General features: G+C 52.5%; 1 protein-coding gene across 1 annotated transcript in view; it reads right to left on the bottom strand.

The window, feature by feature from the left end:
- Positions 1-1,715: 1,715 nt before the first annotated feature.
- The window catches only part of LOC116945468 (ras association domain-containing protein 8-like), a 46,371-nt gene continuing 24,569 nt past the window's right edge, over positions 1,716-23,517 (bottom strand). Inside the window, exons 2-5 of the mRNA XM_032959787.2 lie at positions 19,746-20,130; positions 18,264-19,204; positions 17,352-17,490; positions 1,716-16,606 (exon numbers count right to left, since the gene is read on the bottom strand). Of these exons, the coding sequence (XP_032815678.1) occupies positions 16,509-16,606; positions 17,352-17,490; positions 18,264-19,204; positions 19,746-19,848 (1,281 nt within the window). The 5' untranslated portion in view covers positions 19,849-20,130 and the 3' untranslated portion in view covers positions 1,716-16,508. The remainder of the gene's footprint in view (positions 16,607-17,351; positions 17,491-18,263; positions 19,205-19,745; positions 20,131-23,517) is intronic.

The raw sequence follows: 23,517 nt of genomic DNA, 5'->3' as shown, positions 1-23,517 counted from the left end.
AACGAGGCCATTGTCTCTGTGGGGCCCGACAATTAAAGCAGTGCGTATTCAAAGCCTACGTGTTAAACTGAGTGCGTATTCATCTCGCGTATGGCCAATGAACAGCAACTTTTTTTAGATTGGAAAAGACCAAATCCTCGCGGTATATGAATCCTCGCGGTGTTTTGTGTGCACCATTGCCAACGCAGTATCACCGTCAATATAAATTAGCTCAAGCCTCCCGTAAGTCACGTGCTTGTGGCGCCACCCTCAAAGATCCCTCCAGTCTCCCCACGCCGTGGAAACACGCTGCTCCGTGCAGTAACGTCAAGTGCCTCGTGTCACCTCTTCGTCCCTGTCATCACCTCTCCTGACCCTTTTGCTCCCGTTTCTCAGTTTCATTTCCCCTTATTTTCCATTCTCTTTCATATCCCGTTCACATTGGCATGCATTATAGATGCGACTCGACTCGCATCTCCCCGTGATGTGCCACGGGTAAACAGCTGCTACTAAAATTAGAGATCAATTCGTACGTGGTTGATCCACTCCATTGCTTTGTCTGAGAGTTGTTGGATTGCAGAATCATCCGTCCGCATCGCCTTCAGGTTATTATTTCTGGCTACACGACGGGAAACGTTCCGTAGGGTCTGTGGTTCGTAGCCGCAGTCGCATATCGTGTAATTGCTACGCTGTGATGATGATTCCCAAGAATTGTGCATCAGGACACTTCACGGAGCGTAGCAGGGCTGCATTGCACCGAGGGATCACTAATCATTGTGAAACCAGTAGCAATGTAGCGGCAGAGTAGTGTGGAAGCAATGCAGGTAATGGTCCGTATCGCTGTTGTTTCTGGTGACTCGGTCTGATTGAAGGTACTGTTGCCCTTTGTTGGGCTTTCCGAGTATACCGTGATGTGGCATCTTCCCATAATGTCATCAGTTGAATGTTCCCCGTAGCATTCAAATTCAAACATCGGCTGCAGGATTCCTACTTGGGTCCAATGTGTGTTTATAGTGCTTGATAATTGTTCGGAGTTAAAGGAGGCTCTGCTGGAGGGGTGTTTCTCTCTGGCCACACCTGCCATTTGGAACTCTATCTCGCTGCAAATGTACGTATTGGAGGTACACTTGTGCCACATAACACCACACCGGTCTTCATAAACCAGTCTCACGATGTCGCTGCTTGCCCTTGAGTGAGCATCAGACCCTCCATCAGAAGTTGCCTTCGATTCAGCAGCTGCTTTCCCATTCGAACTTGCGGTGACACCACGAGTCGTAGTCGTTTGCTACCACCGTCCGCCAAGAAATTATTCCGGAAATGAATCGAGGAACCGTCCGACCAAGTCTAGGGCACGAGGAGTCAAATCTCGCTGCCTTTGGAACACGGAGCAGCCAATTGCCATCAGGCTGGGTGCTGCTATACGGCAACAGACTGTGAAGCTTCGTGTTCAGCCGCTCATAACATTCGTCTTCCGACTGCTTCGACACCACGAGAACTGATTTAAACGGAGTTGCGAATCGCGAGAAAGTAAATGATTAACGCGAAATAGTTGCTCTTTTTATACCGCCACGACGTTTAAATGCAGAGCAGCAGCATCCAAGTTACTGCCCTCGTCTAAGAAGCAAATGCTGACAAACTCAGACGTGTGTATTACAAGTTGTATTGTTGATATTGTCAATCCTCCCTCAATGTGAACCCTGCAGCAACAATAATAATACAGAGGTAACGCACAGTCGTTCATTACGTGGAGCTTTTTTCTTTAATCCATCCTATGCAATGTTATACATCCATCGTCAGCTGTGTTCATTCACTCTAACATGTGCCTATATTGTGCTATATCACTCATGCAAAAGCGTACCCTGCTCCGAAATACAAAATACGATTCAATCCATCGTCAAAATGCTGTCCATATACAGTACACGACTTCCCATTTCAGAACGCAACGCCACTGCAGCAGCAGTCACGACGTACAGGACCCGTGTCATCAAGACATGGTCCTTAACTTTTAAGTCTGGCAGTCCGCCAGCACCGATTCAAGCAAGCGCGACTCTGCTGATGAGACGCGGTGTATGGCGAAGTCGGCCCAGAGTTTTCCTTGCACGACGTATTCGGTCAACGCCGCCAATATTGCGCACTCGCAGAATGCCGTGGAGCCGACTGGGCTGCAGACGACGGCGCTTGCGTTGTCCGTGTGGCGAGGCGGGCCTCCGTCTTCACAATCTCACGCCGCCGCCCGCGACCTCGGGGCCCAGCTCAAGACGTCTCTAGGAGAGGCTCAAATTGAGTGCAAGGCAGCAGGGGTCTGTGGCCCAGACGCCCACTCCTTCCCCTCGCAACTCCGCAATGACGATGCTGGGGCCCCACTGCTCTCTCGTCGCTTTAGAAGTTTAACCAATGCATTATTTTTGGTAGTCGGCAAGGATAAGCGGAGTACCGAGAAACAAGACCCTGACGATGCCTGCTGTATATTTGGAGTTTGGGAGTTCCTTCTCTCTCCACCATGGTCTTGTGACATTTTCATTTTCTCCGGGTCCTCCAGATTTTTGCCTTCAACATTTAGAAACACGCGTTTCAGAGTATTTGGCTTCAACACATTTACACGTGATAAGCCACTTCGTTGAGCTGTCATTAGTGGCCAGGTCGCTTCTGAATAACAGCTACATAGCTCAATGGGTATTACCGGGTAAAAATATAAAATAGTTGAATAGTTTTATTTTTGTTTTGTTTTAAAACAATGCAAGGGGCGGAACGGGGCGGGGGGAGGGCAGCATCATCCACGACTTGGCTACATCTGCCATCTAGTGGCCACCGCGTGGCCCAGCACGTGGACGCCTCGAGTCGCCTGCCCGGACCGCACGCCCCGCGTCTTGCCACCAGAGCCACCTCCGTGTTGAGGCAGGGAGATTTCCGTCCACGTACACAAGCAATACAGGTGAATGTGTATGCTCTGACTTTAACATAGCTATTTCTGTGACCAGTTACAAGCTAATCACTCAGCTATTTCAATGCTAAATTCTATGCTAATTCCTTTGTCAAGGGGTGCCTCTGCGGATGTGTATGCTTTAACTTAACTATTTCAATGCTAAATTCTATGCTAATTCCTTTGTCAAGGGGTGCCTCTGCGGATGTGTATGCTTTAACTTTTAACATAGCTATTTCTGTGACCAGTCACAAGCTAATCACTCAGCCATTTCAATGCTAAATTATATGCTAATTCCTTTGTCAAGGCGCTTTGTTTCCTCTCACACAGCTTAAAGGTCGTGATCTGAACGTGGCTCTTTCACTCCAGCGCTGTCCTACCAGACAGTCTCGTCCCTTCACCTGATGAAGGCCGCTTGTGTTGTGGCTGAAACGTCGTGAGAATATTATTGTTATTTTATTTTATCAGTTTATTATTTTATTCTCATTCTACATGACTTTACCGAAAGAACCAAAGAAGATGAATCATTGCAGTCACGAAAGCTTTAAATAGAAATTCAATACAGCATTTGTTTAAATGAGTCCCGAGACTCCGCGAGGCTTTCCTGGGTTAAAATTAAGAAAAAATAAAAAGAGGCTCCGATGGTGCTGGACCGGTGGGAAATCCCTCAACGGCGCCGCATGGCCACACGGGGGCGTCGCTCTGCCGGCCACTCCACGTTACCGCCGCGTCCAAGCGCGGTGGATTGCCTTTCATTTTACAACTCGCAATAACGCCTCTGTGTTTGTCGCTATAAAGTACACACCCCCTTCACTTACACACACACGCACACATTGTATTCCTGGGAAGGGTTTTTTTTTTGCTGTAGTGTGGCCTTTGGCCGAACACTGTTTACTCTCATATTCTTGGTTCTTTCGGTAAAGTCACGTTGAAGGGAACCAATAAAATAATAAAATATATAAAACAACGTTACTTTACCGAAAGAACCAAGAATATGAATCACTGCAGTCACGAAAGCTTTAAATCAAAATTTTACTGTTTACTCTCCTAAAGCGATCCCGAGTGTGTTATTGTGATGCACAACAATGAATAGACGCCTCTTGTTGTCGGCGAAGAGCTCAACAAAGAAACGCAGCTGCGATGGCAAGGGTGCAAGGGCCGGCCTCTCGTGCAAGCCGACCGTAAATCCATCACCGCCACCCCTCTGGAACGACTGCACCACGAGGCTACAGTTGCTGTTTAAATACATTTGTCCTTGACAGTAATATAGAATGTCCACTTTTGGCGCTAGTGAATGGTCCTTAAAATGTGGGCGCAATCTACTAATACAACAAACTCAGAGTTAAATCGGTCGCAAATGTTTGACTGTATTTAACATTTCTGGAATATTACCATCACCGTAATACCTGCACCGTAGCCTTGAATGCGTGAGCGCGTGCGCTGAACGCCTCGAGTTTAACCCTGGAGCCGGAGTTGGTCAACACCTCGGGTTTCCCATGCAAGAGGCTACTGGTCTCGGTGGTTTCTCGCCGAGTGATCGATAATGCTGCTTGCTGGCCCGCAAACTCCTCCCTCCCCTCTCTACAGCGGCAGCTGTTTCACAACAGTGCAGGGATTGACAAAGTGGCTTCTTCATGCTTAGCGGTCGGCAACCTGCGGCTCCAGAGCTGCATGCGGATTTTAAAGGACTGCATTGCGGCTCTTGAAATTCGAAAAAAAGTCTTCTTGTTCTTTTGGTTGCCGACCCCTGACCATAGCAGACCAGTTCACCATGGGCAAGGGTTAGCAACCTGCGGCTCTGGAGCTGCATGCGACTCATTAAGGACTGCTTCGTGACGTTAAGGCTCTTGAAACATTTGGGGGAGGGGGGGGGGTTACCGAATAAAAAAAATTGCCGTTGTTTTGTTTGCCAACCGCTGCTCATGCTGCACCACCACACGCACAGGGCTCGTCAGCGGAACGTGGAAGCGCAGCGTCTCACCGTGCCCCGCCAGCGCCTCACCGTGCCCCGCCAGCGCCACGGGCAGGAGCTGGTGATGACCTCTTGAGGCGGCCTTGGTGTTGCCACCAAGGTCAGCCAGAGATGGAGGTCCAAATGAATCGTGGTGATAGCCGTGGTTCGAGCCTTGGCACGTGGAGTTTCCGCCACATTGAGATGTAACCAACACACATGAGCCAGGCCGGGCTCGGTAGCTACACAGCCCGAGCGCACGTGTCCTCGATGTATCTCATCGTGCTTGAGGAGCGTTCGTCTTTACTCGGAGCAGTGGGGGGGGGGGGGGTCTCTAACAACCTCCCCTCGTATCCCCTCCCCCCATCACGGACCCAGTGCCCGTCGTATGTTTCCCCGGCCATCAGCTGCACGAAAGCGACACTCCGCTCGCAGTTCAGTTGCTGGTGCAGTCGACGATGGTGTGACGCCAGCTCTGGGGTTTCATTTGCCAGCCTCTGTTCCGGGGCTTCGTCTGTGCAGGGCGAGCGAGACACCACCGCGGCTCTCGCTACCTCGCAGCAGCAGTAACATCAGAGAGCACGAGGTGCAGTTGAGGAGAGAGGAGCTCCCGAATGGAACATCAGGAAAAGCAATTCTAGATTTGAAGCTTTCGTGACTGCAAGGATCCATACTCTTTGGTTCTATTCGGTAAAGTCACGTAGGTAAAAATAAAATAACAAAAAAATCACGACGTTTCGGCCACAACACAAGTGGCCTTCATCAGGTGAAGGGACCTGACTGTCCAGAGGACAGCGTTGGAATGAAGACAGCCAAGCCCAGTGCTGCTGCTGCGCAGTATGAGGGCCCTCCTCATACTGCATGGCACTCCTCATCACAGTTCCTATGATCACTGTTACATTGTTTTTATAGCTTTATTTTGAAAACAATTGGTTTAGCCATGTTTGTTTGTTGTAGTACAGAGATAGCCTGATAACTTTAATCTACATTGTAATATGGTTGTTATCGTTTCAATTGCATCCCACTTGTATTTTTGCACACAGCGTTGAAATACGGTGTTTTTTCTGGAAGACTTTGCTGTTTTTTCCTGGATTTTTCTGTTGCGTGTAGTCACTTTAAGATGTTTCTTGTTCATGTTTTGTTTTGTTTCGGTTGCACCCGAGTCAAGAGCCGTATGGCTCACAAGGTTATCTCCATATATATATAAAAGGCAAAGTTGTGAATGTGTCTGTTCAAAATGTTTAGCGTACTTTCCGACATGCAACAAACTGGAAATTTGCCATGTGGGTACTTTCTAGACTGTACACCATGCAAAAATGATAAAAATACACTTTTTTGGGGGGGAGCTCAATAATGCATATATTTTTTGAACGGCAAGTGAGCTGTGACATCAAATCTGTCACGTGACCCACGCATGTGGAAGAGTCACGCATTGTAGTGTCGTGGTTAGCGCGCTGCGCGACGAACCCGGCGACCCGTATTCGATTCCCGCTCACGGCCACCACCGGTGACGATTATTTCTACCGCTTCTGGGCCTCCCCTAGGTCGACTCAGCCTCAAACAAGTAACTGCTGTGGTGTGTGAACATCGCCACTGGGGAGACAAAGGCGGCCGGGCGTGCTGCTGTCACCCACCCCCTCGTGTGCCGTGCCGGCATTCATAGGTGCTCGCTAACAGCACTTGCCCCTACAGGCTACACGGGGGATTTTGTCTTTATCCTGTGTGTGTGTGGGGGGGGGGGATTGCGTAGCGATTCGCGCGCTGCGCTACGAACCCGGCGACCCGAGTTCGATTCCCGCTCACGGCCACCACCCGTGACGATTATTTTAACCGGTCCTGGGCCTCCCCTAGGTCGACTCAGCCTCAAACGAGTAACTGGTGTGGTGTGTGAACATCGCCACTGGGGAGACAAAGGCGGCCGGGCGTGGTGGATCCACGTCCTGGGCGAAGCCGAGTAGTACAGCTAGTACCTAATACATGAAACTGAAAAACAGCAGGGCCCTCCTCATACAGCATGCCTCTACTCATACAGCATGCCCCTCCTCATACAGCATGCCCCTCCTCATACAGCATGCCCCTCCTCATACAGCATGCCCCTCCTCATACAGCAGGGTCCTCCTCATCCGGCAGGGCCCTCCTCATCCGATAGGGCCCTCATCATAGTGCAGGGCCCTCTTCAGCATGCAGGGCCATCCTCATCCTGTAGGGCTCCCATCATCCTGCAAGGCGTCCCTCATTCTGCAGGGGTGTCATCTTGTAGTGCTCCCCTCATCCTGCAGCTAAATCTAGGCGGTGGTGGCTATGCACATGGCCTGTAAACCAGCACTGCGAGATTTCCTTCCCATGAGAGTCGACGTGCTAGAAGGTGGTACAGCAAGTGACGAATCGCCATCCATTTACATCTGTATGGGGATTGTGTTGCGCCTTTGCGCGAGTGGGTTTTCTACGGGTGCTCCGGTTTCTTACCACTTGTGTAGTGACATATAATGGGTCACTGCGGCGCCTAGCGCCATCTACCGACAGAGAGAGGAATTGCGTGTGTAGTAGCCAGCAGAGTACACGATGTCATGGAAGAGATCCCTAGGGGGCATGGTTCTGGTGGCTGGCAGAGAGGGGGCATCTGAGGATGTAGCAGCCCGGTTGGCTGGCAAGGGCACGTGACAGGACAAGGTAATGATGTGAGCCAAAGGTGACAGAAGGAACACGTGGTGTATAGCTCAGAATCTTCAGGGAAGTCCCAGATGGGGGCGTGGCCGAGGGCGAAGCCAGGCCACGCTGGGGGGCATAAAAGGGAGGTCCCGGGTCAGGCAGTGTGCCGACTGCCCTGACCCATTTATATAGTTACCCCGTTGTGGTTACTGGTTATGTAGTTACCCCGTTGTGGTCATAGAATAAACGTGTTGCCTTCTGAATGTGTGTGTCTCTCAAGTGAACCCACTACGCTTGTGTAGTAACATCGGGGATGTCACTGTATGGTGCCGGCCCGGAAGGTCCGTGCCGTTCGATGTTCCAACATCGTGGACAGCACCGTGTGGGTCGCTGTGTGTAATACCAGCCCTAGCGGGGCTTGGTGAGCACTGGGATAGTGTGGGCACCACGCACACCGTGTGGTGGGGGCTCCCACGAGGGGGAGTGGGTGAGCGTCAGCCCAGGGGCAGGGTTGCCCCGGGCCATGGCACTGCTACGAAGGGTCGGACCCTAACTCGGGTCTCCGACCACGTGGTTGCCTCATAGGACAAAGAGCTTCAGCTTGAGACATAGAGCTTCCCGCTTCCAGATGTTGAGCTTCCAGCTTGTAGAATGCAGAGACCCCTCTCAGGGACTCGACTTATATCCCGCTACGGTCGGGGCCGCTCCCCTCTCGGCCCCGCCCGCCTTCTCAAGCTGTAGTTGACCCCGTAGACATGTGATCCGGAGAGTCCACACAAGGGGCCCCAGGTGGGGGGGGGCTAATGGGTGATCACGTGTCCGGGGAGAGCTCTTGAGAAGGATTGAGAGAGAACGAGAATGCTCGAGAAGGTGGGCGGGGCCAGGGGCGGAGCGGCCCCGACCATAGGGGGATATATGGTGGGTCCCTGAGAGGGACCGGGGTCGCTGCATTCTACAAGCTGGAAACTCAACATCTGGAAGCGGGAAGCTCTACGTCTCAAGGTGAAGCGCTTCATCTTACGAGGCAACCATGTGGTCGGAGACCCGAGTGAGGGTCCGACCTGAGTGAGGGTACAACCCTTCGTAGCAGTAACTCCTCCGTATAAAGTAATTAGCTTGGTGGCCACCACCCGCTTCTGTATCTGGTAAATGGGCAGTTACTTCTTTGCGTTGCGGTGTTACAATAAATGTGTTGACTCAGTTGGACTCACTACAACTGATGTCGGAAGTGGCCAACATGCTAGTTATTCAACTAGCTGTGTACTATGTCTACACGTCGAGGACCAAGTAGCTGGACGTTGGACGACGAGGACGAGGACTTCGTGCAGCTTTCAGCTCCGGAGGATGCGGGGGAGACGCTGCCAGCGGAGCCGGGCACCATCCAAGCGCTTGATGCTTCGCCGTCGGTGGTGGCGACCCTCCTGGAGGCGCATGAGCGTCTCACGGAGCTCCTCCACGCGGTGACTTCGCTCCTTGCGGAGTTAAGTCTCGCGGTCTTGCCGGCGATGGAAGGAGCGGCGATACCGCTCGTGGATGGCGACTCTGCCGGCTTGGCGGGGTGGTCAGAGGAGGCGCTGCGGGCGCTGCCTGCCATCCTCGACGAAGGCGCCCTTGCAGCGTTTCTCACCATCCCACCACTGGAGAGATCCACCCTTACGCAGGCCTTCGACCAGCTGGTCTCCATCTACGAGCCTCCAGCGGTCGAGCACCACATAGTCGCCAAGTGCGTCTGAGCCCAGGAACTTTTGCATCGGGACAGGGCGCTAGTGACATGTGCCGTGTCCCACATGGAGCCAGGGCCACCGCATAGAGCGGGGCCCTTACAGAAGGTGCGTCGACTCGGAGTGGTGGCGACCGGGGTGGCGGTGGCATGCGGCGGACGGACAAGCGGGGGTGGTCGAGGTCATCTTCTCGTTCCAGAGGTGGCCGTGTTACCTGCAACCAGAGCGAGCTGTCAGGCCACGTGGCTTTGGGCTGCCGTGTCCCACGTTGGCGCCTTCCGGCATCACCGCCACCTTGCTCTTCTCTACGCCCTGAGGCGAGTCGCAACGTACTCCACACTCGACCCCTGGCCTCACTTCACCCATCTCGGCAATTTGGTTTGCGGCCCGATCGCGCGTCGGTACGGGAAAGTCCTATGCGTAATCACGAGGTGTGTCAGCTCCGTGGTCGGAGCTGGCCCATCAAGTAGTGGCTGCAACCGAGGGTTCGTCTATGGTGCTTGGGTCTATCGAGAGTATGGAATAAGGATGCTGATCGACACGAGCGCGTCAGCAACTATCATTTCAGTCCTGATTTGTGACATTCCGCCCCCCAAGTGTCGGGTTCTCGACCTTGTCGATGCGTCGTGTGTCGCTGCTGACGGCGGCTCATTGGGTATCATCGGTACGCATCGCTGATGTTAGCTTTTCGGAATAAATGTTTGTCTCCACAACCCTGACTGTTTCATGCTTGCTTGGAACTGATTTCCTTGGTAGGATGCCATTGGAAATCTGCATTGACCATGGCTGTTTGTAATTGCCATCTGGACACCGTGTGGCATTTTTGCCTTCCCCTACCCGGTTGTGCGGCTAACGTTACAGGTGTCTGTGCGCCGAACGGGGGAAATCCCGGCCGGCGCACGAACGTCTGTTCCCCTCCGTTTGAGGGAGCCGCTCGATTTGGGTACTGCGGGGTATGGAGCTATAGGTCAAATTTCGGTGTCTGACGACCAGGAACCTTGTGCTCAGGTTCTTTATGCTGGGTTGGACACCACGATCATTCAGGAGGGTTACGGAGTGGGCTCATGCGGCTCCGGCACGTCCAGTAGGGGGCGTTGTTGGAAATGCAGGTACTGAGCCTTGCACGCTACGATCCCGGGATGTAGTTAATTGCTGTGCTGTCCACCCCTCTCGCCTTGAACCGGTTATCGCACCGCGCGAATTCATCCCATCTCCATATCGCTGGCGCCGAGTGTCGAGTGCGTCCGGTGACCCGGGGCAGGTGGCCGCTACGGTTGCTCCCGGGCGAGGAAATTCTGTTCTGGCCGCTGTGCACCTGGCGTCCCCTGACCGGCCGCACATGCCGGTTTCGCGGGCTTCGAGCAGTGGATCCATCGGCCCGGCCTGCTGCTCTTCGTGAGGAGCCGGGTTCAGCAGGACATTAGCACATTCCCTACAGGTCCTCCAGGGTGAGCGAACCCACCTCCCCTGGGGGGGGGGGGGGGGGTGGTGGGGGGGGTCCGGCATCACGGACTCGCTCTAAGACTCGTTTTCGTGATCCTCTTGCACACATGCTCCCACGCTGTCACTTGCTTGTCACGCTCGCTGAGTCGAGGCGGTCATTGGCTGAATCCCGGCCGCCATTGAATCTCGTGAGTGTTGTTACACGGTGAAGGTGGGGGGTGCGATGGCATGGGGGATCCCGTGGGTTACGCCTTTTTATATATTACTGTTGGAATGGTGTTGTTTTCGCGATTCCCTGTCGGTTGCTTGTCGTGCTCGCCGAGTCGTGGCGGTTATTGGTTGATCCTTGCCATCATTGCGCTTGTGTCCGTCGTTGTACGATGAAGGTGGGAGGTGTGATGGTAATGGGGGATCCCGTGGGTTACGCGGTTCTTTTATATTGTTGTTGAGATGGTGTGGTTATTATTGGTTCGTTGGTTGCCACTCTTCTCCCTGTTTGTTTGTACATTTGTACATAGTGTAATTTTTGTACAGGTGAGTTGGGATATTTATTTCTGTTCTTGTTATTGTTGAGGCACACAGTGTTTTTTTTCCTCGTTGCATTTCACTTATTGTTTGTTTAAAGGGGGAGTTTACAGCCAGGACGGCTGGATGCTACGAAGGGGAGGTGTGATGTAGTGACATCGGGAATGTCACTGTATGGTGCCGGCCTGGAAGGGCCGTGCCGTTTGATGTTCCTACATCGTGGACAGCACCGTGTGGATGGCTGTGTGTAATACCAGCCCTTGCGGGGCTTGAAGAGCACTCGAATAGTGTAGGCACCACGCACAGCTTGTGGTGCGGGTCCACACAAGGGGCCCCAGATGGGGGTGCTAGTGGGTGTCCGGGGAGAGCTCTTGAGAAGAATCGAGAGAGAACAAGAATGCTCGAGAAGGTGGGCGGGGCCGAGGGTGGAGCGGCCCTGACCATAGGGGGATATAAGGCGGGTCCCTTGAGGGACCAGGGGTCGCTGCATGCTACAAGCTGGAAGCTCAACATTTGAAAACGGGAAGCTCTACGTCTCAAGCTGAAGCTCTTCGTCCTACGACTCAGTTGGACTTGTATAAACACTTATTAATTGCCTGCATACATTTTAAAATCAAAAGCTAGTTCAGGACCCTCCTGAAGTCTTATAATGCTGTGGCTCTCCTGGATAAATAAATACAAATTAAAGCAACCGGGTATATATTACAGAGGCCTTCATCCAGCAGTGGATAGAAAATGATGCGTTAAATCATACGTGTCCTCAAATCAAATTTAAATGCATAGGAATACGAAATGGCGAATGTTACTTCTAAAAATATCTCAATGGATCAGAACCAGCAATCGCTCATATAGCTCCCACCTGCTCTCCTCAGAGTTCGGGCTCTTACGCCCAAACGCACGCAACTTAATCGCCTGCATCTGCTTTGCCCACAAATGAGCAAGCGGTTGAGAAAAAAAGCCGTGCCTGGGCGTGGCGACAACCATCCAGCCTCGGCCCTCACAGCATAGCCCCGCCCTCTTCCCCGGTTAGCTCCTCCCCGCGGCAGGGTGGTAGCGACCATCATGTGCAACACGCAATGATGAACCCTGTTGCTCCCAACGGCCGAGCGGTCCGATGCCGACAAGCCGAGTTCATCTCCTGTGAACCTAACAGATCCCAACTGGGTGCACAGGTGTCGATCAGTTGCACAAGCAAGCAGTGCAAACCGTCGATTGCTCGGGCATAGAGTATCGCAGCTCTGCCACTATATTGCTCGGGCATCAGTCACACTCGCCGACTGGCTCCGACTCGAAAGGGTGACCGCGGCATCTCAGTGCCGGCTCGGACGCGCGCTGGGCAAGGCGAGCGGCACGGAGAGAACGCTTCTCTGGGGCTACGGGGCGTGATGAGAGGAGCTGGCTTGCTTCGGTCCCAGCGATCGTCGGCCTCTAGGCCTTGGTGCCACACTCTGTCGGCACCGAGCACCATGTACAGGGACCACTGTGTCTGTATGGTCAGGGGCCGGCAATTCAAATAACAAGAGCCATTTTTTTCGAATTTGGTAAAAAAATCATCTATATTTGAAGAGCCGCAATGCATGTGAATATGGTCACGAGACAGTCCTTAAAGAGCCGCATGCGGTTGCCGATCCCTGGTCATGGGAGTGCATGGCCAGTAGGGTGAGGTACAGATTGAATGTGGAATGTGGTTTCATGACAGAAAATATAATTCTTCTGTGAAAAGCCAAGAGGCTGGCCACCGCTTTAGTCAGGGCTCTTAGTGGGCCGAAGTGGTAAATGCCGATTACCTGAATAAAAAACCCACTCATTAAAATTCTAGTAAATTCCACAAAATAGCATAACGACTTACGGAGTAAAATGCATTAAAATAAGAATTTACTATGAAAAAGACCGTGATTGATAATTACAGACCGAGCACGACTGTTGCGAGTTGTACAGTTTCCCTCGACACAAGGGAGCGACGGCGCCATCGCCCTGGCAGCGCCGCTGCAATGCCACTGTGATGTCACTGTTATGTCACCGTCGCATCACAACACACTGCGCAGATTCTTCCCAGTGGCATTTCAAGTTTGCTTCAGATACTCGCCAGCAGCCGGTGGACAATGGTGACAGGTCAGGAAAACAAGAAACCTGCACGATCACAACAAACATCGTTTCTACTACACCACTTGAATAAACACATTAGTGGGTTAAATTATTTCCTGAAGGCTAGTCGACCAAAAACGTTGAGATAATCCGTTCCTCCCGGTGACAAAAAAATGCTATTTAAATGTAACCTGAAAAACGATCGCCAGACGCTCCACACCGCACATCGCTGCTGCTGCTGCTGCTTGCGCCTTGAGTGGCGCCCACACGAAGCGGCACTCGGCTGCCCGCCGCACGAGAACCGCTCTCCTCCACGTTACAAGCTCCCTGCATAGCCAGTGTTACTCACCCCAGTTACAAGCTCCCACCATTGCAGTGTTACCCACCCCAGTTACAAGTTCCCTTCATAGCCAGTGTTACTCACCCCAGTTACAAGCTCCCTTCATAGTCAGTGTTACTCACCCCAGTTACAAGCTCCCTCCATTGCAGTGTTACCCACCCCAGTTACAAGTTCCCTTCATAGCCAGTGTTACCCACCCCAGTTACAAGCTCTCTTCATAGCCAGTGTTACCTACCCCAATTACCGTATTTTCCCGCATATAACCCACGGGGTATACCACTTTTTACAAACAAAACAAGACCCTGCGGGGTATATGGAGGTGCTATCCCAAAAAATATTTTACACGTGTGACATGTCATAACTCATTTAATATTTTCATGGTAGGACTATCCACTATGCAACACTTACCTTTGACTAAAGCACTGCTGAATACATCACTCACACTAAAATTGCACATGTTATCACGTTTTAAATGATTCGAATTATTTGTACAATGAAACGATGTTTGAAGTGGGTGCACTTTGTTTACCGTAATACTTTCAGTGGCTGTAGGGGGTGCAAAAGTTTCAGCTGAGGCTATGGATTGCACAATGGGAAGGGCCTTAACAAGCGTGTACCAGACGTGGAATCATAATTGCTGAGTCCCGTAGGCCGCTGCTATTGGCTGAGCACTATACAGTCACGACCATGAGCTTTGTTTCAAACTTCCAATGGCTTTGTTGCCAGGAGGCAATGACGTTACCATAGTGTCGCTATTGTCTGGGCAGTGCGCAATCTACCAGTGCTAAAACTGTACAGGGGTAACTACCGGTCCAGTGGCTGTAATATGATGAGGTCGAATGCTGGTAAGCCTAACAGTACGCTTTCTTACTTATCTACCAGTTATGTGTTACTTATTTTTTGGATATTTACTTTAATTACTTATTTACTGTTTTAAGTTGACTCGTTTCCGGTTAGTTTGTTTTCTTTGTGCACGTTATGATTTTAATGTTAACAATTGATAGTGGAATGTATTACAAATGTAAACTTTGTTTAAATATGATGGAATTAAGCTGCGGTAACGACGTTAAAGATATGAATGCATGCGGGGTGTATGGAGGTGCGGGCTATCTGAAATTTGTTTTACACAAAACGCTATTTTTGCGGGGTATATGCGTTTGCGGGTTATATGCGTATGCGGGAAAATACGGTACAAGCTCCCTTCATAGCCAGTGTTACCTACCCCAGTCACGAGCTCCCTGCACATCCAATCAGTGTTACATACACCCAGTCAAGAAATAGTTTTACATCCAGTGCAGTGAATGGCCAGTAGCACATTAGCTACTTTCCAATACATTGAGCAATCATAAACAGATGAGCCACAGCCCGATGTGTAATGAGTTGCTTATTATCCTGAAGGAGTAATGTGTAATCTATTGTCAGTGGAATGCAAATGTTTTTTCATTCATAAACTCTCCCCGATTCGCGTCCTAACGTTTCACTAACAAACACTGAACGCATTGTTAAGGCCCCAAAGAAGCAACAGTGGGAGACTCCCACCACCGCTTCCAGAGCCTCTGTATGTCTGCCTGTGCGGAGCAGATACTAAACAGGAAGCCTTGGAAAGTTGGTATAAAGGAGGTTGTGGGTTCGATCCAGACCCAGACACCTGTATATTTGGAGTTTGTATGCCTCTCTCTACCCGTGGTTGCATGGATTTTTCTCCAGGTCCTCCGGATTTTCCCTCCATATTTGGAAACATGCGTTTAGAGTATTTGATTGCTATCATTTAAACAACTTCGTTGATGATAAGACACTTGATCGAGCTATCATTTATAGGCAGGTCGCTTCTCAAAAAGAGCTGTATAGCTCAGTGGGCCTTAACTGGTAAAATACAAAAAATCGTTACTTTTTTTATTTATTGTGTGGCATTTAAAATAACATTTGATGGCAGGAATGCAGCCATGTGGCAACTGTAAACAGATGAAGACAATGGCGCTGAGCAGATGGGTGGCCCAGTCTTCCGAGCCCTTCACACGCCAATCCCACACATTCCCAGCGACATCTCGGGGCGCTACCAAGGTATAAAACGACTCGACATATTAACACACTGCAGGTGAAACGGCCACTGCAAGTCCTTTACAAACAGGAATAAAAATAACAAAAACGACGTCCTCAGGTGGTCGCCGTGCATCCTGCCAACTCGGCGACGCGGCGCACGGACTTCACCGAGGGGGGCGACGGTCAGGCCCGGCAGCGACAGTGCTTCTGCACCACGACATCATCGCAGCAGCGGCGGCGTCGCAGCAGCGTTGTCATCGCAGCAGTGGCGGCGCAGCTGTTGCGCAGCAGCAGCGGGGGCGTCGTAACAGCAGCAGCGGTGCAGCAACAGTGTCGTCACAGCAGAAGCGGCGCAGCAGCGGCGTCACCACAGCAGTGGCGACGTCGCAGCAGCAGCGACGTCGCAGCAGTAGCGACTCCACCTACGTTCACGTCTTCCCGTCTTCTGCGCCGAGGTTCCGGTTCTGTAACAACGCTGCGTGGCCCTGCAGGCAGCAACAACACAGCTTGCCTGCAGGTCGCTTCAATTTAAGTCATGATTACAAATGACTGCAGGGCCAAGTGGTCAGCAAGCTTGCCTCCGAGTTCAGAGTTCACTGGTCTTCCCTCGTCTGCACATTTGTGCGGATGCCAACGATCCGGCGCCGTTCTCCGTAGCAGTAGACCCTCGTGTACCAGCACCGGGGATAGATTTCACAAATGTAAGCAGACGCTAAGTTGCCGGGACCATTCTCTAAGCAGTATCTCGGAAGGTGCTCGGCCGGCCTGATCAGCATGAATGCGGTCACGGCAGAGCGACGATGCCGCGCCACCTCAGCAGTGGTGCCGCGCGCCGACGCCAAAGCTCAGCAGGGTTCACACGTAGATGCTCTCGGGGTTGAAGCTGGAGAGCAGTGAAGTGTGGAGCACGTGGGGGGCGGGCGGGACGAGCCGGGGCTCGCGGGACACCGAGCCTGGAGAAAAAAAACGGCATGATCGCATGGAATACTGAAAATCGCGCGGCACGGGAGGTCACAAAACGCGCAACGGAGCGAGGCACGAGGAGATGAGGACATGGGAGGAGGATACTGGCACGAGGTCACGAGGCCCGATGAGGATACCTACATGAGGATATATGACACGAGGACAGACCACTCGGATTAAAGATTATCACGGTTGGCTATGTATGGCACGAAAGAAGTTCAACATACATACACCAATGTGGACCACACAAGGGCAGCACGTGGGGATGGAGACTCGTGGCACACACGGACCTGTTGACCACCCAGTGGACTTGTGCACCACCACATTTCGCTTGGACGTGGAGATCAGCCACAAGTGGCCTAAACCTGACGTTGAATGCAGAATCTCACAGTGTCTACGAGCCCCTGAGAGGCACGGTAAAACTGCGCCTGTCACACCACGAGCCTGTAACGCTGAGCGCTTGTTACAAAGCGTACCTCTAATTCTGCACACCTGTGATCACGCGGGGGTGGGGGTTGATGAAACTCACAAAAATGGGATACATACGTGGAACAGCAACCTGCAGGCGAGATGCCCATGGAAGGCAGTACAGGAAGTAGGTTTACATCTATGCAGTGTTTTGAATTCCCCTCCTATATGCTCATCTTTTCTCCGGGAACCTGCAGTTCCCTCCGGCACACAAGAACTTTAACCCAAACATCCGAGGACCCGAGCCCCCACTGTCCCGCTACTCACCGGCATCGACCGCCACCGCCGTCGCGTCATCAGGCGGCTCGGAGAGCACGGTGACACGGCTGCCCGTCTGCGCAATGAACTGCTGCAAGTGCAGCTGGCGCAGCTCGCGGCCCAGGCGCTCCGCCTCGCCCTCCTTATCCTGCCAACGAGACCAGCAGCGGCACAAACGCAGCGCTCTCAACGCAAACAACACCACTGCCACCACCGCCGCACAGGGGAGGTGGCCGGTCACCTTGCAACATCACAGGGCCAGCTGATGCCACCGGGGGTGCCCCCTCACACGCGCTGAGGTGAGACGCGTGGTGGACTTTGAACGACGGCGATGGCGACCGAAGCGCCCCGTCCTCTGCAAGAGTCCGAAGGCCAGCAGGGGGCGCCCTGACAGTGAGGAGTTGCCTCTCTCCATTGCCACGCTCCTCTCAGGATGACTGCGAACGACCCATGCCCCTTCTCCCTGCTGCCGGCACGGCGCCCAAACCAACTTGGCTATGGCCCAGCTACTTGGGGGCACAAATGCAAGTCAGTTCTTGAAGCGATCGCATTGTTCTTAAAGCGTTGTAACCCAGTACCCATGTTTACAGATGTGTACCGCGTTGTGCAATAAAGAAAGAGCAGGTGACATCTGAGCCGGTGACATCATCAGCCCTGGCAACCTGATGATGCCAGGGAACCGCTGACATCATCGCTCTTACCAGCAGCAGGCAGCTGTGTGTGTTCTCTACAGAAAGGCTCTCAGCGTGCCAGACAGTTACACGTGGCTGACCTCGCAGCCGGTCCAGCATCAATTACGTGAAAGGTGTCGTTAGTTATGGGCTACGACCACACTGACAATTAAAAAAGTATGGCACTGGCCGAGAGGCAGATGAGATCCCAGATATCAGTGCTGATGGTGCAGGGGAACATCGCACTCACACGCAGGCTCCGTGCAGCCTCCTCAAGCGAGCAGTGCACCACCACGAGGCTTCCGTCGAGTGAGCGGGCCTCGCGCTCCACCTCCGCCAGGCGCGCCCTCAGGTCCGCGGCGCCGCGCTCGGCCCCTCTCTGCTGCACGGCCGCCACCTCGGCTTCGAGGCGGCGTGCCTCTTCGGTACGGTGCCGTGCGGCCTCGCCGGCGGTCCGCGCACGCTCCCTCGCCTCGCTAAGCCGCTGGGCCAGCTCCGCCTCGCGCTCCGTCTCTCGCCGCCACTCCGCCTCCAGCGCCGCCTCCTCCCGCTCGTTGCGAGCAATCTCCGCCTCCAACTGCGCCGCCTCCTTGGCCACCGCCGCCACGGCGCCGCCGTCCTCTCTCCCATCGTCGTCGTCGTCGTCGTCTTCGTCGTCGGCGCCGACGCTCCGTGCGTCACGCTCCTCCCAGCGCCGCAGCTCCGCGTCCGACGCGTCGATGCGTGTCTCAACATCGCGCAGGCGCTCGTTCTGCAGCCGCACGAGCCGCTTCAGCTCATCGGGCCGCGCCGGTGGCGCGGGCGCCCCAGGGCCGCCCGCCGGCTCCCCGTGGCCTCGCCCGCCGCCTGCCTTCTCCAGCAGCTTGCGGATGCCCGGCGTGAACGTGAGCGACTTGCGCATCACCTCCCGGCGCCGAAGCGAATCCGATTCGGGCTCCGGCGCAACCACGGTGGCCCTGGCACCAGCTTCGGCAGGACGCGGCCTTCCCTGGTGGGGCAGGCTTTGGTGCGGGAAGGCGCGGCCAGGCCCCGGGTCCTGCTCACGGCCGGGTCCCGTGCGGCGCAGTAGCAGCTGCACGTCGGCAGAGTGCTGCCCCCATGCGGCCAACGCCGCTGCCAGGCTCTCGCCCGGGCACAGGTGGCGTTCCGTGTCGCGCCATCGCTCGATGAGTGTGTAACGCCCCGTGCGGCCTGCGACAGCCAGGGGCACAAGCTACGGGTTACAGCTGCGGCTAGAGATGATGACGTCACTCACGGCGGCCATAGTGATGACTGTGACAATGACGACAATCACGATGTTATTAGGTGAAAGAACATTGATGGGGTGGAGGTGCAGTGGTTAGCATGCTGCGCTAGGACTCTGGCAAATCCTGGAAACAGCTTAATTAGTAGCAAGTGATATCTGAACCAGACCTGCCCACTCACTCCTTCGCTAGCCCGCACTGACCAGCATGGTCATTGTATTGTCAAAAAGAACACCACGGTCTTGGAAGGCCTTTATTGGTGATTTGAGAATGGCTGGAACTTATTTTTCTATTTTATAACGGCACTGCACTTTTTAGGTGTGCGAGACAACACTAGGCGGTGCTAAGTCACGAGGCCAGGTGGCCGCTCACACTGCGAGTTCCAACTGTGCACAATGGTTGGACTCGTCCCCCCCTCTTCACTCGGACCGAATCCTCAGGCAGTACACGCACTCGAGATCTCAATGCACACACTCGTGTTGTCTTACCGAGCGCTTGAGCGAGGGCAATGACGACATCGTGGCAGGTGGTCGCGTCTGTGACACCGCACACCACCCGCGGCACCCCCTCCACCCACACCTTCAGCTCCATCGGTGGGCCCTGCCTCCCTCACACGTGACTTGCTCTCTCGCTCTCTCTCCCTGCGCTCACAGGGCCCTCAGTCCGAATGGGCCCCAGCGACCCGCGCTGGCTATGAGAACTTTGCAGAAAACCACCCCTTCGCTCGTCTGATTGTCGACGGCCCAAGGGTGGCGGCAGAGGAGGGGCAGGAGAGTAGGACACAGAGAAAGCTTGTGGGACGAGGGGCCGGGGAGCGGCGCGTCGATCGCTGGTAAGCCCAAGAGTCACCGTCACCGCTCTCCTGGGTCTCGTCTGGAAAGACGTGAGGTGGAGCGACACACACACATACATGCACACACACGCACACACAACGTACACACGCAATGCACAGATCCCGCATTAGAGGCTTCATTCACAAAATTCCATTCCACGCAACGGGGCTTGGGGACAAAGCGGTAGAGAAGATTGGGTCGAGACTATTTACCAGTGTGCCTGTGGATTTACAAATCACCTCTCCATAACCAATCATAGGCAAGGCGGTGTATGCGGTGCGCTGGAGAGAAAGAGATACCATTAATTTCTCAAAATTATTGCGAACTTTGACCACAAACTCCAAACTGGAGACCAAGCCACGAGCGCACTGTGCAACGGTGGAGACAGATGCTCTCTGGGGACTTGTTTAAACCAGGAATCAGTTTCCTTCAGTGCAGAGTGAGGCTGGCCCTGGCCGGGGCCGCGAACAGCCACACACCTGGTTCCATCTGACCTCCGTTCGCCAACTCCTGGAACCAAGTGCCTCCATTCAGACTGGATCATCGCACGCTGCTGCAAACTGCATGCAATCCGAATGTTGCTCACGTGGCCATTGAAAAGTTCTCTCTCTCTCCCTGTTCAGGCTCCCCCTAGAAGACTTTCGCCGATCTCTACTGCACAAGCCATAAACACCCCTCCCCCACCCCCTTGGACACCACACTGGGTCGCAGTGTCCTCTCCATGCTCTATGTTGCTCCTGCCTATCACCGTCAGGGTTCCTTCACTTTGAAAGTTAATTAGTAACTTGGAGTCTGGGGGCTGGGGAGTCGTTCATTTCGAGGCATTTACTCGCTCCGTCTCCATCGTCTACGTGCGGTGCCTCTTTGATCCACGGTAGCACACAGACACTCGCAGATCACGGCTCGTGTATCATTGAGTCAATCGCACGGCAAGACCTGGGTGTTATAATCCACCAAATAATGTCGAAAGCAAACCTGTGATTGAGATTATGCGGGAAATGCCACATTATTAGGTTTTATTTTGCGACAGCCTGTGCCAACTTTGCGCCAAGCAGAGCGGCACCACTGGGCAGTGTTCCATTTTTCCCCCAGTTGGGGACTCCAACTCATGCTCCAGATTCACAGCCGAAAGCTTGGCTGACCGCCTGCTGCTGCTGCTGCTGCCACCGAGCCACTGAGCTCCGGTGACCTCTGCAGACCTCGTGGATGTTGCCAGCAGTGGCGAGGACCGGGCCTCTCCCGGTGCCCTGGGCCTCAGAGACGAGCAGCGATTGTGGGCGACCGCTCTTGCCGCCATAGCAACAGCACAGATGTCCCCGTACGGCGCCTGGTGACCTCTTGGCAGAAAACAAAGCCCAAGCCTGGCAAGGGCCCCCCCCCCCCCATTGGTCGCTGGAGAGCCGCCGGGTAATTAAAGTCCCGGTGGTAAATGCTCAGTATTACAGAAGAACGTTAGATGTTAACTACCCTCGCCTGCTTTGCAGGGGGTCGTGGGTTCGATCCTGACCCTGGCGCCTGTATATTTGAAGTTTGCATGTCTCTCTTCCCGTGGTCGTGTGGATTTTTCTCCGGGTCTTCCAGTTTTCCCTCCACATTTAGAAACGATCATTTAGAGTGTTTAGTTGTCTTCTTTGGTTCTTTCGGTAAAGTGACGTAGAATGAGAATAAAATAATAAATTGATAAAATAAAATAACAATAATATTCTCACGACGTTTCGGCCACAACACAAGCGGCCTTCATCAGGTGAAGGGACGAGACTGTCTGGTAGGACAGCACTGGAGTGAAAAAAGCCACGTTCAGATCACGACCTTTAAGCTGTGTCAGAAAAAACAAAGCGCCTTGACAAAGGAATTAGCATAGAATTTAGCATTGAAATGGCCGAGTGATTAGCTTGTGACTGGTCACAGAAATGGCTATGTTAAAGTTAAAGCATACACATCCGCAGAGGCACCCCTTGACAAAGGAATTAGCATAGAATTTAGCATTGAAATAGCTAAGTTAAAGCATACACATCCGCAGGGGCACCCCTTGACAAAGGAATTAGCATGGAATTTAGCATTGAAATAGCTGAGTGATTAGCTTGTAACTGGTCACAGAAATAGCTATGTTTAAAGTCAGAGCATACACATTCACCGAGGCACCTAGTACAAATCAAACAGGAGAATTTAGCATTGAAATAACTAGGCGAATTTAGCATTGAAATAACTGAGTGATTAGCTAGTGACTGGTCACAGAAATAGCTATGTTGAAGTCAAGGTCTACACATCTGAGCTATTCACAGTAACTGGGTATACAATACAATGTATAATGAATACTATATAGTGAACCAATAAAAAACTAAAATATAAATTACCTTAATGTTATCAATAAACTCTATATTCTCCAATCAGCTAAGCTACCAACAATAAGTTGTTATATATCACAATGCTATATGGCGAAAAAATGGGTGGATTCTTACCTTCAACTTTAGCAACACGGATAGCTACGGGCCCCGCTCAGACGGACGAGTTCATCCAAGGTCGGAACAGAGGAGGGGGAGAGACACAGCTGCGATGCGCTATTATACTCCATGTTGTAAACCATACCATTAACCGTGGTGTGAGAGGTATTAAGAGTCAATGTTGGTGAAAGAGCTGCGGTCTGAAGGTCATCGTAAAATACAATTAATTAAGAACGGAAATGGTTTAAAACATCTTTCCAATGGTTACTAAGCCAGAATCCATCTTCTCGGTTGAAATTGTCTCTGTGCTTGTATATGTGAATGGCCTCATGAACGAATCTCTCATGGTAGCCGGTTGGTTTGCAAAGAACCTCCATCTTGGAGAAGTCAATGTCATGTGAGGCCACTGAATTATAACAGGGATCTGCCACGGCAGAGGAGTTCGTCCTACCGTGTTTCAAGTCTGCTTTATGTTCACGGATGCGGTCCGAGATATGTCGTTTGGTTTCTCCAATGTAGCTACTACCACAGAGGCACTTTAGTTTGTAAACGCCCGGGTACTGTATGTCTGGAACAGCATCTTTTACAGATGGAACTAGATCACGGATTTTATGTATTGTGTTGAATCGGACCTGGATCTTGTGTTTATTCAAGATTTTGGAGATCTTTTTAGTGACCCCTGCAATGTAGGGTAAGGTGATGGTTTTGAGTGGCTCCACAAGAGAATCCTTCTTCATGACTGGAGTGATGGCTTTGCGGATTGTGTAGTCGGAGTAACCATTAGCCCTGAGAGCCTGGTGTATGTGCTTGAGTTCACTGGTAATGTGTTCCTGGTCGGAAATGCATTGGGCTCTATGATATAGAGTCTTGATGAGGGAGTTCTTCTGGGATGGATGGTGGTGGGAATCCGGTTTCAAGTAAGCATCTGTATGGGTGGCTTTCCTGTAGACAGAGTGACTCATTGAACCATCATGTCTCCTTTTAAT

This window comes from Petromyzon marinus, chromosome 24 (genome assembly GCF_048934315.1).
Source record: "Petromyzon marinus isolate PM22_M1 ecotype Great Lakes invasive population chromosome 24, UKy_Petmar_22M1.pri1.0, whole genome shotgun sequence".
In the NCBI taxonomy this organism is placed as follows: Eukaryota; Metazoa; Chordata; class Hyperoartia; order Petromyzontiformes; family Petromyzontidae; genus Petromyzon; species Petromyzon marinus.
Note: the sequence above shows the minus strand (reverse complement) of the source record. Positions and strands in the feature narration are given on the sequence as shown.